At 35.6% G+C, this 13009-nt stretch overlaps 1 protein-coding gene across 2 annotated transcripts; it reads right to left on the reverse strand.

Moving 5' to 3' along the window:
• Positions 1–2152: 2152 nt before the first annotated feature.
• On the reverse strand, positions 2153–12459 carry LOC763453 (28S ribosomal protein S36, mitochondrial-like). 2 transcript variants are annotated; one of them, XM_001199436.4, is made up of 4 exons: positions 12351–12459; positions 8878–8935; positions 4804–4961; positions 2153–3559 (listed from the first exon to the last, which is right to left on the reverse strand). In XM_001199436.4, the coding sequence occupies exons 1-4, from the start codon at positions 12372–12374 to the stop codon at positions 3542–3544; spliced, it is 258 nt and encodes an 85-aa protein (XP_001199436.1). In that variant the 5' UTR covers positions 12375–12459; the 3' UTR covers positions 2153–3541. The 2 variants fall into 2 exon arrangements, with proteins under 2 accessions (XP_001199436.1, XP_030832743.1); XM_030976883.1 differs by lacking the exons at positions 8878–8935; positions 12351–12459 and adding an exon at positions 8095–8215.
• Between the last annotated feature and the right edge of the window lie 550 nt (positions 12460–13009).

A 13009-nucleotide genomic window follows, 5' to 3' on the forward strand; every position in this document is an offset into this window, starting at 1 on the left:
AAACAAACAAAACAACAACAACAACAACAACATCAAACTCTGGCTACGTGCGTGCCTATATCCAAGGACAAGCCATGCATCTAAACAGTATTTTTGCCCAAAACATTCAAAGAGGCAGTAAATGTATGGGCGAAAATTGATTAAGGTTGGGAGTATGCATTATACACTCACATGTATTTTCCCTCTCTCTCTTTCTCATTTGACTCACCGACTCTATGTATCCAATTAGACACAGTATTATGTGGATGAATTAACGCATCCATCCATCCACCACCAATATGAAAATTCATGTAATTAATCTATTAGTAATTACTTTCATCCATACACATCAGTTCATGCAGTCAGGCTTTTCGTCCATGCGTGATTAAGGTTTTTCAATTCAATCAGCCCATCATTTTTCTGATCATGACCGAAGAAACCGATAGACCGAAACATTTGACAAAATTGAAGAGGAGTAGGCCTGTCATCTTTATAACTAAAATCAATAATTGCCAAACATCGGTTTTGAGGGGACGTAGGCGGAATCTAGTTATGCTTAAGTGTGTGTGTGTGTGTGGGACTGTGGGTTATCAATTTGAAAATAAAAACAAGTGTAAGCTACTGAAAATCTGATCAATTTATAAATTAATTGAAGTTATTAGATGAATTACCAACGAGCAAACCTGTAAAATGTTTGACTGATGTTTTAAGAACAGGACTTATTTATTTTAACAAAAGGAGCCCCCCTGTATTACATCTGATAAATAAAGTCTTTTCCATCCTAGATTTATGAATTTACAAGTTTAATCATTTATACTCGGATGCGCATTTTCATGAGATGTTTGGATTCCAGATTTTTACAGACGGCATCACGTGGGCGTTACTGTTGAGGCAACACAGGAACAAACAGCTCATTCGTGGAAAATAAATAAAACCCAGAATAACTTCCTGTCTATCGAACCGAAACAATGCGACAGAAAGTTATAAATCATGCGTCTACGATGGTAATATATGGGTAATATAAGAGGCTGTGATGGAAGATACCGGAATCGTTAGACTGGAAAGGTTTACGACTTTGATGATGAATTGGATTGGGACAACTGAAAATATAAACAAAGGAGATATAAAGGGACTGTGGGCGAGAGATGTAGAGAAAGAGAGAGAGAGAGAGGGGGAGAGAGAGGGAGAGAGAGGGAGAGAGAGAGAGAGAGAGAGAGGAGAGAGGGAGAGAGGGAGAGAGGGAGAGAGAGAGATAGAGAGAGAGAGAGGGGGTGGGGAAAGAAGATACAGAGCGCAAGAGAAAAAAGAATTGGAAGAAATTAAGCGTATCTGCCATAGTTTACAGGAGGGATTAGACTGCCCTGCAAGGTCACTGGACAGGTGGTTATCTCATCAACACAGCTCTCAGTTAACATAAGAAAAAGAGGATCATGGGGGACCAATGGTCACCGATTAGGCATGGTTTGTTATATAGAGGGCGCAAGTAGCTACAAGTAGTGCAGTGGGCCTTTAAAAGAAGATGAAGAAGCAGAAGAAGAGAGAAAAGGAAGAGGAGGGGGTATAATAGGGACGGAAATAGGGAGATCATGACAGATAAAAACAATTCATTCTATGTGCTTTTATCATTTGACGTTTCGAAGCAAAGGCACCAAAATCTCCGGAATTGCACGGCGTTGGAAAGCAAGAGGGGAAACCCCCAACTAAAATGCCAACATAATGCCAATAGCAGCTAGTTTTCCGTCAGTTGGCCACTAGTGGGAGCTCTTCGTTTTAAATTACAACTTCACCACAGTCTCCATTATCACTATTCATCTACTACTACTATTAGTTCTAGTGCAGAGTGTACCACTACCACCACCATCACCACCACCTCTACAATCACAATACCAACCCTCTATGACGTCATTACCACTAATATCACCACTTCTACCACCAAATAAATCATCAGTATCAACACTAAAATGATCAGCACTACCATAACAACATCACCATCAACATTTCTTCTGGAACATCAAACTCTTTAACTCATCAACAATACCACTGTCATACCAGCTATAATCATCCTTGCTTCATTCATTATCAACATTAGCAGTATCAGAGTTTTGTATTCCCAAGGCATCACATTGACATGTAATACTTAATAGGCATACATATACTGGAACAAAATACACCATTAAATTTCATTTAACATTTAATTAAAGTTGAGTCTACAAAGCTTTACATCAGAGCATGAAAAACTGTAGACAGAAACATTTCAAACTCAATTGCTCATATTCATATACAATCAAATTGAACAAGGTAGAAAATTCAGTTTAGGGAGCATGCTTTCCCTAATGAAGGGTAAAAAACAAAATCAGTCAAAGTATCATAACCACAGCAAACTTTGTTGTACTGTAAAAACAAGAAATAAACAATCCATTTGTTTGATAGAGGCATTAAAAATGATAATACATGTATCATATAAATTGCTCCTATCCTGTAGCTAGGTGCCTAGTAAGTAAGGTCATCTATTTGTACAGTACTCATACAGTGCACATAAACCACGGATCTAGTATGAATAGTAACTGCCAGCTGCCAAGACTATGACCTTTATGTGAGAACAATACACAAAATGTGTATCAATACATTTGCTACATTCTCTTTGTGACTCTGGGTTACATTTCATTTGGTGGTACTATTCATATAAATCTAATTGTCCAATAGAACAAAGTCATATATTAACAATCATGCTATATACAAGCGACAAGACGATCAAAACATTTATACTTTGTATAAGATTTGGGTAGAAACATAAACAAAATCCAATATAAATGTGAAAGCATGCTACCATGCAAACTGAGACTGCTCATCCCAAGTTATTCCCATTGCAAATAAAACTCACTCACCAAAGTGAAAAATTAAATAACAGGTGACATTATAGCAAAATAGTATGTCATCATTCTCAACAAATCTACTGGCCTTGACTATTCATTAACATATCATTTTCCCTAAATCAGTACATGGAGATATATTTTGCTCTCTGATTAACAAATATTTTTATGGCTTAAAGCACCTTTCATAGTAATATGACTTCAACAAACTTGTGAGGTATTGTATGTATGTATTAATGATGTATTATCTTAAGACAAGGAAACAAATAAACAGTAAAAACAGATACAACTCATTCCACAATCATTAACAAATGCCACATTAAATCATTGTATCATCAGTTATTTGGGATCATACAACCCTGCTTGATATCTTTGAATGCCATTGATGTTAACAGCTTGCCTCCCACCCCACAACCATCTTCAATTGTTAAATACTTGCTATATGTCTACCCATTAGCAGATCATAAACCCTTCTGAATCCCATCACATTAAAATAGATTTCCCAATCTTCAAAAAGGTTCCACCAAAAATATATGATGTGACCCCGCTTTGGTTTGAATGTGTCACGGATAAAAATATATATCAATGGACGTTCAAATTTATCACATTAAAATAGAACATCTAACTCTTGGTATTACACATAAAGGGGATTCCCCCAGCGTTGTTTTGCTGGATCCATGATGGTACACTCTTCAGTCTGGTCCTCCTCTCTGTGTTTGGAGAGAAAGAGAGAAAGATATGAATTAAATAGTATATTATAATGATTACATGTATAATTAAGATGGTAATATTAAGAAGCTAATGACTAACGACCTAAAAACATGAGATGCTTATCAAGAATCATCATTACATGAACATATTGAGCTTGAACTTGAAATTGATTATTCGATAATAAACACATTGCAATGGTTATAAACAGTTTTATACAATAACATAAAAGGATAAAAGGAACCAGAAAATAGAATGAATGCTAATCAAGCCTGGTACCTTTCAATATATGAAATACACAGCTTGGGTACATAGAATAAACAAACAAATTTGAAATGTTATATGAAGTAAAGCTTATTACAAACAACACTAAATCTATAATACAATTGTATAGATGGCAAAAAAGCTATATTGATACAAACAACACTAAATGTATAATACATTTGTATAGATGGCATTCCATAAAAAGCTATATTGATATTGATTTCTTTAAAAACGAAAATTCCTCCTGTGACCATGTTATATGATAAATTGCATGTGAAATTAGAAATGAAATCTAAAAACTAAATATTTCAGATTGATGTTTTAAAATGTCATTTAATGATTTAATTTCAATAGTTTGGTGTTGTAAACCTTTTAATTAAGGTCAATCACGAGACTGGTCAGTAATAGCTACAGATTGTGTGTTTGCTCTGACTGGAAAGCTTGCTTTTATTTTTATTCTTAAAAATGAGAATTGTTAATCAGCTAAGTAAAATAAATCAAAAAATTTGATTGATATAATAATTATTTTGTAAAAAAAAAAGGAGGATTCATATAAGTGATATAAATCAATTTTTGTATTTTTGCCAAGCCCTGTGATATTAATTTTACAAATAAGCATTTAGCGCCCCTGTCATAAAGGTTTCAAAATCTTAAACAGTCGATTAAACCATCAAGTCAAGTTTCAAGATAAGGAGAGGCCTGATAATATTCTTTATGAGTGCAAACACTAAAAAACTTAGATCTTTTCAAAAGTTGATCCGATATTTGCTCCAGAGAATCTGAGATATTTTCTCAGAGCTTTAGTTTGCCAAGGATATAGCATTAGAGTTAGGGTTGCAATTGGATCTTAGGTTATGTTTAGGGTTAGGCTACGTAATGTTTGGTCCAATGTTGGAATTGTATGAGATTAGGAAATCGACCCGACATTAACTGTTGCCAGAGCATGTGTCTTAGATTCTTTCTAAAAACAAACTGTACTCACATTGATGTATTCCATCTCCTCCTGAGTTAGTATAGTTCTATGGTACTTGGGATGGAGTTGAAAGAATTCTGGTGCATCACTTCTCCTGGTACTGGGTGGTTTCAGGCTAGAGGTAGAGTTAGGATGAGGGGTGGCCGTTACAGCTCCAGCTGGTATCACTGTGGAAAAAGGCAAAAATCAAAAGATTTCATCTAATTTCTTATAGATCATTGTTTGATAGGCTTAGACAATATGCTCCCCTGGGATTGGAGAATGTGCATATCTTGTGTGCGAGTGTAAGCCTGAATCCGATGACCGGGTAATAATAGTTCTGTAAAGCTCTTAAGACACATCGTTGATGTATTGGGCGCTATAAATGTAAAAGCGGAATATTACAATTATTAAAAGAATCTTGACAAAATACATTGTGTGGTTGTTAAGGACCATTGATTTCGGCTCTTACAAATTAAGGTATTCTGAAATTAGGTACATGTATATTGTAGGGAAGTAACATAAGGAAATTATTTGTCAGAATATGCTGAATAGATTAGACATAATCAAGGTACACTGCAGGCATTGATAATAACTAGAATGTACAATGTAAACATTTCTTGATTCATAGAAGATTACTCTGTTACCCCTAGAATAGGACAGATACTCAGTTATTTATTTACAAGGATTATCACTTCCAACAAGGATAAGAACTCTACCACTATCTGGTAAACAGCTGTGAGAAGGAAGTGTAAATAACTTCCTGACAGAGTTTAAGGTGCCACTTCCCCTTGCTACATGTACAATGTACAGAACACTGATTGTCAATGCACTTTTAACATTGGTTATTTTGTTGTCTTTTGTTGAATTTCAGTGACAGGAGGCTCTCATAGCAAAGAAACACAATTCCCTTACAATTATATTTTTGCATTATAGATACCTACGTCACACAGCTAAAGCAAAACCAGAAACCAAAAATCTGATCAAATGAAAATGCATTAATGAAAAGAAATAAACCATGGAGATAACAAATAAAAACCTAACAATTTATATATATAGAGAGAGAGAAAAGACTACAAAATATTCTAGAATAAAATTATTCGCTTTGCATGCTGTTATTATGGATGAATTATTAAATCATTAAAATACTATATTTCAAGAACATGAACTTGATTCTAAGATCCCTGTTACACATACGTCTGCAAGTGAACGGAGGCCGGCCCCGGAGGCGGCTCGACGTATGTGTAACACCAACTTTTTTTGAAAAGCCGGACTGAGGCCAGGTGGACTCGGTCCACCTCTGGATGTGGCTTGAGGCCGGCCTCAGTCCCGCAATCAGTAGGTATAACACCAAAGTGGACTCGGGGCCGGCTTATAAGCGGTAGTGACGTGACCTGTCATCATAATCAACATATACATCAGCGCCCTTTGCCACCTTCTCTTATGTTATTCTTTATTTTTGTCATTCAATCACTTTCTCTTTCTGTCTTTCCTCATGTTATTCTTTGTTTTTATCATTCTATCACTTTCTCTTTCTGTCTTTCCTTATGTTATTCTTTGTTTTTGTCATTTTATCACTTTCTCTTTCTGTCTTTCCTTATGTTATTCTTTGTTTTTGTCATTCAATCACTTTCTCTTTCCGTCTTTCCTTATGTTATTCTTTGTTTCTTCCTTCTATCACCTTCTCTTATGTTATTCTTAGTTTTTATAATTCTATCACTTTCTCTTTCTGTCTTTCTGGAGTCCGCCCCAACATCAGCTCGTGAAAAGGCAACGTGAGGCCGGCCTATGTGTAGACGCAAAATTGCGGGCCCGAGATCATGCGTAACAGGGGTTTGATGATCTCGAGGCGCCTTCAAATTGCAGGCATGAGGCCGCCTCCGGGGCCCGCTTTAAAAGCCGACGCATGTGTAACAGGGGTCTAAGCCATAAATTAGTTTCAGTTACATTGTATCTCATCTCCGGGTACAAACAAAACCACAATGATGATTTATTAATCTTTCAAGCTCTGTTCTGACTCTCATTAATTAGGATACCAAATATACGGTAAGTGCTTTCTGTCTGTACATCTACTGTAGTATGCTACAGCTACACTACTACCTTTGGACAACAACTATGTAGCCAAATAATCCCCTAGAACAACTACTCCACCAACATAGACAACTGCATCATTAAAACTACCTCCAAAGGCAGAGAAAAAAAACCCTAAAACAAACAAAGAAAACAAAGAAACAATGTACTCAACAAAACAGCAACAAAGAATGTATAAAAAGACCAAAAAAGGGAATATAAGAGCTTTAACAAAATATTTAAAAAAAGAAAGAAAGAAAACGAACAAACAACACTTTCCCTTATTTGGTAATACATGCATGTAGGATTTTAATTGTTGGTGAGGAGAATACTTTTCCAGAGTTTGTTTACCAGTTGGTAAATCAGTTCTAGGTGTGTGCTAGGTGTGTCATTTACTCTAGAAACATATTCTGGGGCAGAAGTCCCATGGCACCTTTCTCATTTTTAGTGTAAATGTATCATCCAGTTTCAATCTTCAAATACTTCCAGGATGTTTCTTGTTTCTGAGCCCTCAAACAATGGAAGTGAGTCATTCGGAATCTGCTCACTATCACACAATGATCCAAATCACATATTCAAAAATATTTGGAAGGAAATCAAATTAAAAAAACATGTAATAGCTAAAAACAAAAAAATTATATTGTCCAGCTACATTTAGAAATTTCAGCTTTAAGGATCCCTTGGGCAGCTGTTTTTGTGTCCACTTAAAAAAAAAAAAAAATCTTTCTTCTTTTTCTTTTCCATCCACATCTAACCCAACACTTCAATTAATTGTTTAAATATTTATTTGATGAGCAATGATAACACAACAGCCCATCATTAAATCAACAAAAAGTAGACACAGCATACATGAGAAGCTGAGGAAATACATGCCTGACTAGAAAGAGCCAAGTGAAAAATAACAAAGAAATCTGAATAAAAGAGTACAATGAATGACTCCAAAAGAAAAGGATGAAATAGAAAGCAAGTATAGTCTTTTACGCAAGATTTTGGGAGATATTTTTAGATGAGAGAAACAAGAGGAACAGAGAAACACCCATGTATTCCCATTTATAGCTGTTCCTACATATTACCTCCAAAAAACAACCCTAGATTTTATACTTTGATTGACTGATTGTGAATTCAAGAGCCAAAAATATTGTGCCCTCCCCTGTAATATCGTATGTACATAATGATCCATGAAAGGGTTGCTATAAAAAAACAACTATACTTTGCTTCTTTGTATGGGTGAAATCTGTATGAAATCTATACCACCAGTATTATCTTTAGCACTAGAAATAGGACAAGGCGGACGTGGGGGCGTGATGGATGCAACGGTCACTGGTGATATCACTGATGAGAAAAACAAGATCAACATTTACATGTAGACCTTTCATGTTTAACATTGTATAGAATTCTACATCACTACCACACCAGCGCTGTGTCAATGCTAATGTTCATGTGGCTTGTGTCACTTACAGAGTATATATATATTTTACATGTCCACTTTGCAGATCATGAACATTCATAAACAAGACATGTATTACAAAGCTGCAGTTTTCTTTTTTACCACAAGAGATCTACATTCATGCTGCTTGTAAATTCATTTCAATATCCGACTGCCATAGATCTACAAGCTGACGCTAATCAAGAAAAAGGAATGAGACATCATTGTTCAGGTTTGCAAAAGAATTTTAGATAAGCTTGCAAAGATATAATCAAACACAATGCAGTTTGAGAATGTGATTACATGTACTTTTATTAAACTCTTTGATTTATATTGAGCCGCCAATAGCTCCCAACCTGAAATACTAGCCACAAGTTTGCCCTCTCTGTACCATAGCTACAATGTAGAAATAGGCCAAGCTCACATGTACATGTACACTATTTAGAATCATTGTCATTTCCGGATTTTGAATACCTATCAAGAGGGTTACAGTTGTACAAGATGAAGGCATTACCGCAAATGCGCACATGTAAACATGTATTGGGGTATACACCTGTACTTTAACAAAACAAATATAATAATAATACTTAGAAGGTACAAATGCTTACCTCTTCTGATACCACCACCTGCCCGAAATTTGATGAGTGGGATGTGTGGCCGTATAGCCTGCAAAGGGGTTTAATGAATAAAATATTATCAGTAAAAGTTTAAATTCAAATGACAGATTTTGCATAAGGATTTAGCTCAACTTCAATAATATCAATGATTATCAACATAAACTTTTGAGTGAAGGTAAAACATTTTAGTGCTGAATTTACAATAAACTTTATAAAATTATTCATTAATATCCTACAGACACATGTCTAACAAAAGCATCAGCATACGTTTTCTTTGGGGGGGGGGGGAGGGGGGTAGGGTAGGGAGCCAGCAGTGATGGCATTCATTCTCCAAAATGTCCTTTTTGCTTGGTCTCCTTAATATGTATTTTAAAACACTGAATAACTGATTAAAAAATTTGGATAGATGCAAATACCACTCCAGCAAAGCATAGAGTCAATGCTAATGTGTATACTTGCTGGGGGCAGGTATAACACACAATACACACTCTGCACACAATTGCACACTAATGCACACAATGAATATGAAGTGGCTGATCGGCAAGTTTGACAGTAGACTCACATTGAATTTTTAAAATATTCTTTCTAACATCGGTAAGTTGAAAAATTGTATTTTACTGCTATTTAGGTATCATCTATTGTCACTTAAGTACTGATTTTGAGTGAACTCAGGTGAGTTTTGTACAGTGGTGTTTGAAATGTTGAGAATCGATAGAACGGTTTTTAATAAACAGCCACTGAGCCAGGATAGTAAATTAGTAATGCAGCTATGTGTGACAAATAGATCTACACTGCATAAAAAAAGTTATGATCAGCTTAGACTGCGTTTATGGCTTTATGCTCAATTTTGAAGGCAGAATGAGCGATATGAAATCGTAAACGCTCATCGTAATCGCAGTTCCACGGTGTACTGTTTATGCTCACTTCTCTGGCTCCTCCAGGCAATTCCTGCTGGGTGGCCCTAATTGGTCTTGCAGCTGGATTCGCAAACCTGCACTATGCATGCTACGTAGACCCACTAGAGGTCAGTGCATTGACCCCATTTAAACACGTTTACAAATTGTAAACGCACCTTTTTGTGAGTTTACGATCGGCGATCGTGATCGCCTTTTTTCAGTGATTCTACAAAAGTGAGAAAGGACACAACCGTGTTTGAAACTAAACGCGTAACAGATGCCTGATTCTGGCCAGAAAAAGATGAGCATAAACACGCCCTTATACACACATCATGTCAACTACGTAAGCCAGCTTTTAAAAACAAGAGTTTCTCTCTTTATGGCTTGGAATTTAAAGATGCAACGTGAGCCAGGAATTGAGTCCTTGGAAGTCAGCGTCCATCCAATGAGCCAAATTCTGTTTTGTTGAGCTTCTGACATTGTTTTAATTAATTTGTAATTGCAACAATCATGACAATTAAGAATATGATGCAACAATTAAAGGAAACCGAACCCCAAGTAATAAATTTACCTATTCTGAGAGATATATTATATTATTGCCCATAAATCTACAAGATTCCCCACCAAAGTGTATGAGAGAGGTATAAAGCAAAAATAAATTACAGTTACTCAGCACGACATGGGCATCGCCATTTTCTTGATAATGTGACGTACTATGCGAAGTCGGTTATCAAGTAAATGTATTCAAATTTATGGATGCTTCTTTCTCAGACGTGTGTGGTGATGAAGCATTTCATTCACCTGCTATTATCCTTTGTACTATAATTGCCAGAAGGCAAATTGCATAAGTAAGTCAGTGCTCTCCTGGGGTGAAGGTTTCTCATAAATGAAATGGATTTGTCAACTGCTATAGTGTAGTATTTATAAATTAATTTTGTTACAATTGTGCCCCTGTTATTTATTATTCACCTTATATAATTTATATCATCTCAATTATTATTTTTTTTCATTGAAAAGTAAAGGTTTCGTTATTGATTTAAAAATTCTTTCCAACTAAAGCTTGGTGCATGATACATGTACAACTTCAACAGGTACGTCACATTTTCAAGAAAATGGCTGCGCCCATGTTATGCTGAAAGGCATCACATAATGCGAAGAATATCTTCATTTATATATATCTTGTATATTTTCGTAAGGAATATTGTACATCAAAGGGCAGGAATACATCTCATTTTTCAGAATACCTACAGTATGAAGGGGTGACCAAAGTTCGCGGATATTTTTCTTTTCTTGCATATTTCAAAAAATCCAGATCAACATATATCATGTTCCATACGTCATAAGATTCGTAATTTATCATATAATCAGATTATATAACATTCCAAGGCTTTATTTACTTCAAATCAATGATAAGACGAGAATATCGGAAGCCTTACCACTACCGACGTCCGTCAAAAAGTGTGACCTAAGTTCGCGCATGATATTTACTGCCCTCTTGTGATGGGCTTTATATATGTAAACATTCCAAAAAGTTACGTAGTTTCAATCAGAAGCCGAACTTTATATTGAAACTTTGAAAAATATAATAATTTCTCTCTATCATTGAAATATTGCCCGATAAAAATACCCTTGTTAAATTTTGCAAATAAAAGACAATATTTTTCAATGTTTATGTGTTAATGTCAATGTAGTCCCTATCTGCATGTCATTTGTTTGTTTGAAAAAATTATCATGTGTCTCCATTTTATATGTCAGCCATACACGAGTTCTCGCTCTTTTCTCTCTTTGTCTCTCCTCTTTCCCCCTTTAAATTTGTATTCTTACGAACCATAGATTCATTGAAATTCACAAACACAGATACGGTGGAAGCAGGCGCGCAGGTTCCGTTTTTCGCGTAAGAAATTGGAATTTTATCATTATTTTTCGGAGTCGATCCCTCTAATAAACTGATTTTCATGTAAAAAAAACACAATTTGTTATGATAAAAAGCGTGAAAAAGCTAGCTTATTCACATTTTTATGCCGCATTTTGACCTTTGGAGTTGTCGACGGTGCTCAAAGATTTCGTTGTCTCAGTCCCACACAGGCATCGCGTATCGTTCTCCTGTTATAAGCGCTTTTAGTGTTAGTAGATCTACGCGAACTTTGGTCACGCGCGAACTTTGGTCACACCACCATACTTATTCTTTGGGTTTAGGTTTCCTTTAAGATCATGATGAAACATTGTGTGTAAATGGTTATAGAAAAAAAAACTTATATTAACCCGTTTAATACACAAATTATTACAGTGAGCCCGCAGGCTCACATCTAACTTGTTCCCCCATCTGTCCTGGCTCGATTTCACACACAAGATTGCCCCTCCCCCATCAAAATGTAGATCCAACATAAATTTACACGTGTGGGAATTACACAAATTTAACCTCATAAATCCTCGTAAATTCAACATGAAAATGCAGTTTTTACGATAATTCAACTACTTCAGTACGAATTTATATGATTCTACCGTGTAAAATTAAATCAAAATGTGGTCTTAGTTATTTCTTAAAGGAGAAATGTGATGTTTTCTTACCTGAACCACTCTGTTCGCCGACATTTTTAAATCCCCCAAAGCGAAGCGGAAGAGCGCCACCTGCGTTTATGTCTATTTAGTATAATCCGCTTTGTTTGCGACACAGAACTGGAAAATACGCATTTTACAGTTTTGTGGTTTGTGACAGCGGTTCGCGAAAAAAAACAATACACAAATACTAGGGGGCGGTGGGCGTTGCTACCTGCAAAAAAAAAAGGGGGGGGGGAGTAGGGATGAAGAGGTTGAAAGTGTGAGAATGTATCATTCGCTTTATTGGCTTAAATGTTCCATCAATTTTGGAATCTTTTTGTCAACAATATTTTTCTTCCTTTTATACAATGTATCTCTTTTTATCCATTTTTATGAATGAAAATTACTATTGTTGTATTTTATGTTTTATTATCTAAGTGGAAATAGATTTGTATTGAATTTGAAAGAATATTTGGCAAATGCAAAAATGACCATTTTTTCACTTTGATCGGATGTACGTAAAAACATTTTTCTCAAGTTTTCTCAATTTTCTGTTGGAATTACCCCTTTATCTTAATAATAATCACTTGTCCTGTTGTGAGCCAGAGAGGTGTTAATAATATAAAAACCTCTCTGACTAACAGCAGCAATATGCACTTGACATAATTACGATTTTTTTTTCCCCCCCA

This window comes from Strongylocentrotus purpuratus, unplaced genomic scaffold (assembly GCF_000002235.5).
Source record: "Strongylocentrotus purpuratus isolate Spur 01 unplaced genomic scaffold, Spur_5.0 spur5_scaffold_9, whole genome shotgun sequence".
In the NCBI taxonomy this organism is placed as follows: domain Eukaryota; kingdom Metazoa; phylum Echinodermata; class Echinoidea; order Camarodonta; family Strongylocentrotidae; genus Strongylocentrotus; species Strongylocentrotus purpuratus.

Bases quoted from the DNA above. Each gene is read 5' to 3' on its own strand.
- LOC763453 (XM_030976883.1), bottom strand. From the start codon at position 8,200: ATGTTGATCTTGTTTTTCTCATCAGTGATATCACCAGTGACCGTTGCA. The intron at 4,962-8,094 runs GTATAGATTTCA...CTTTTTCCACAG, and splicing joins TGCTAAAGATAATACTGGTG to TGATACCAGCTGGAGCTGTA.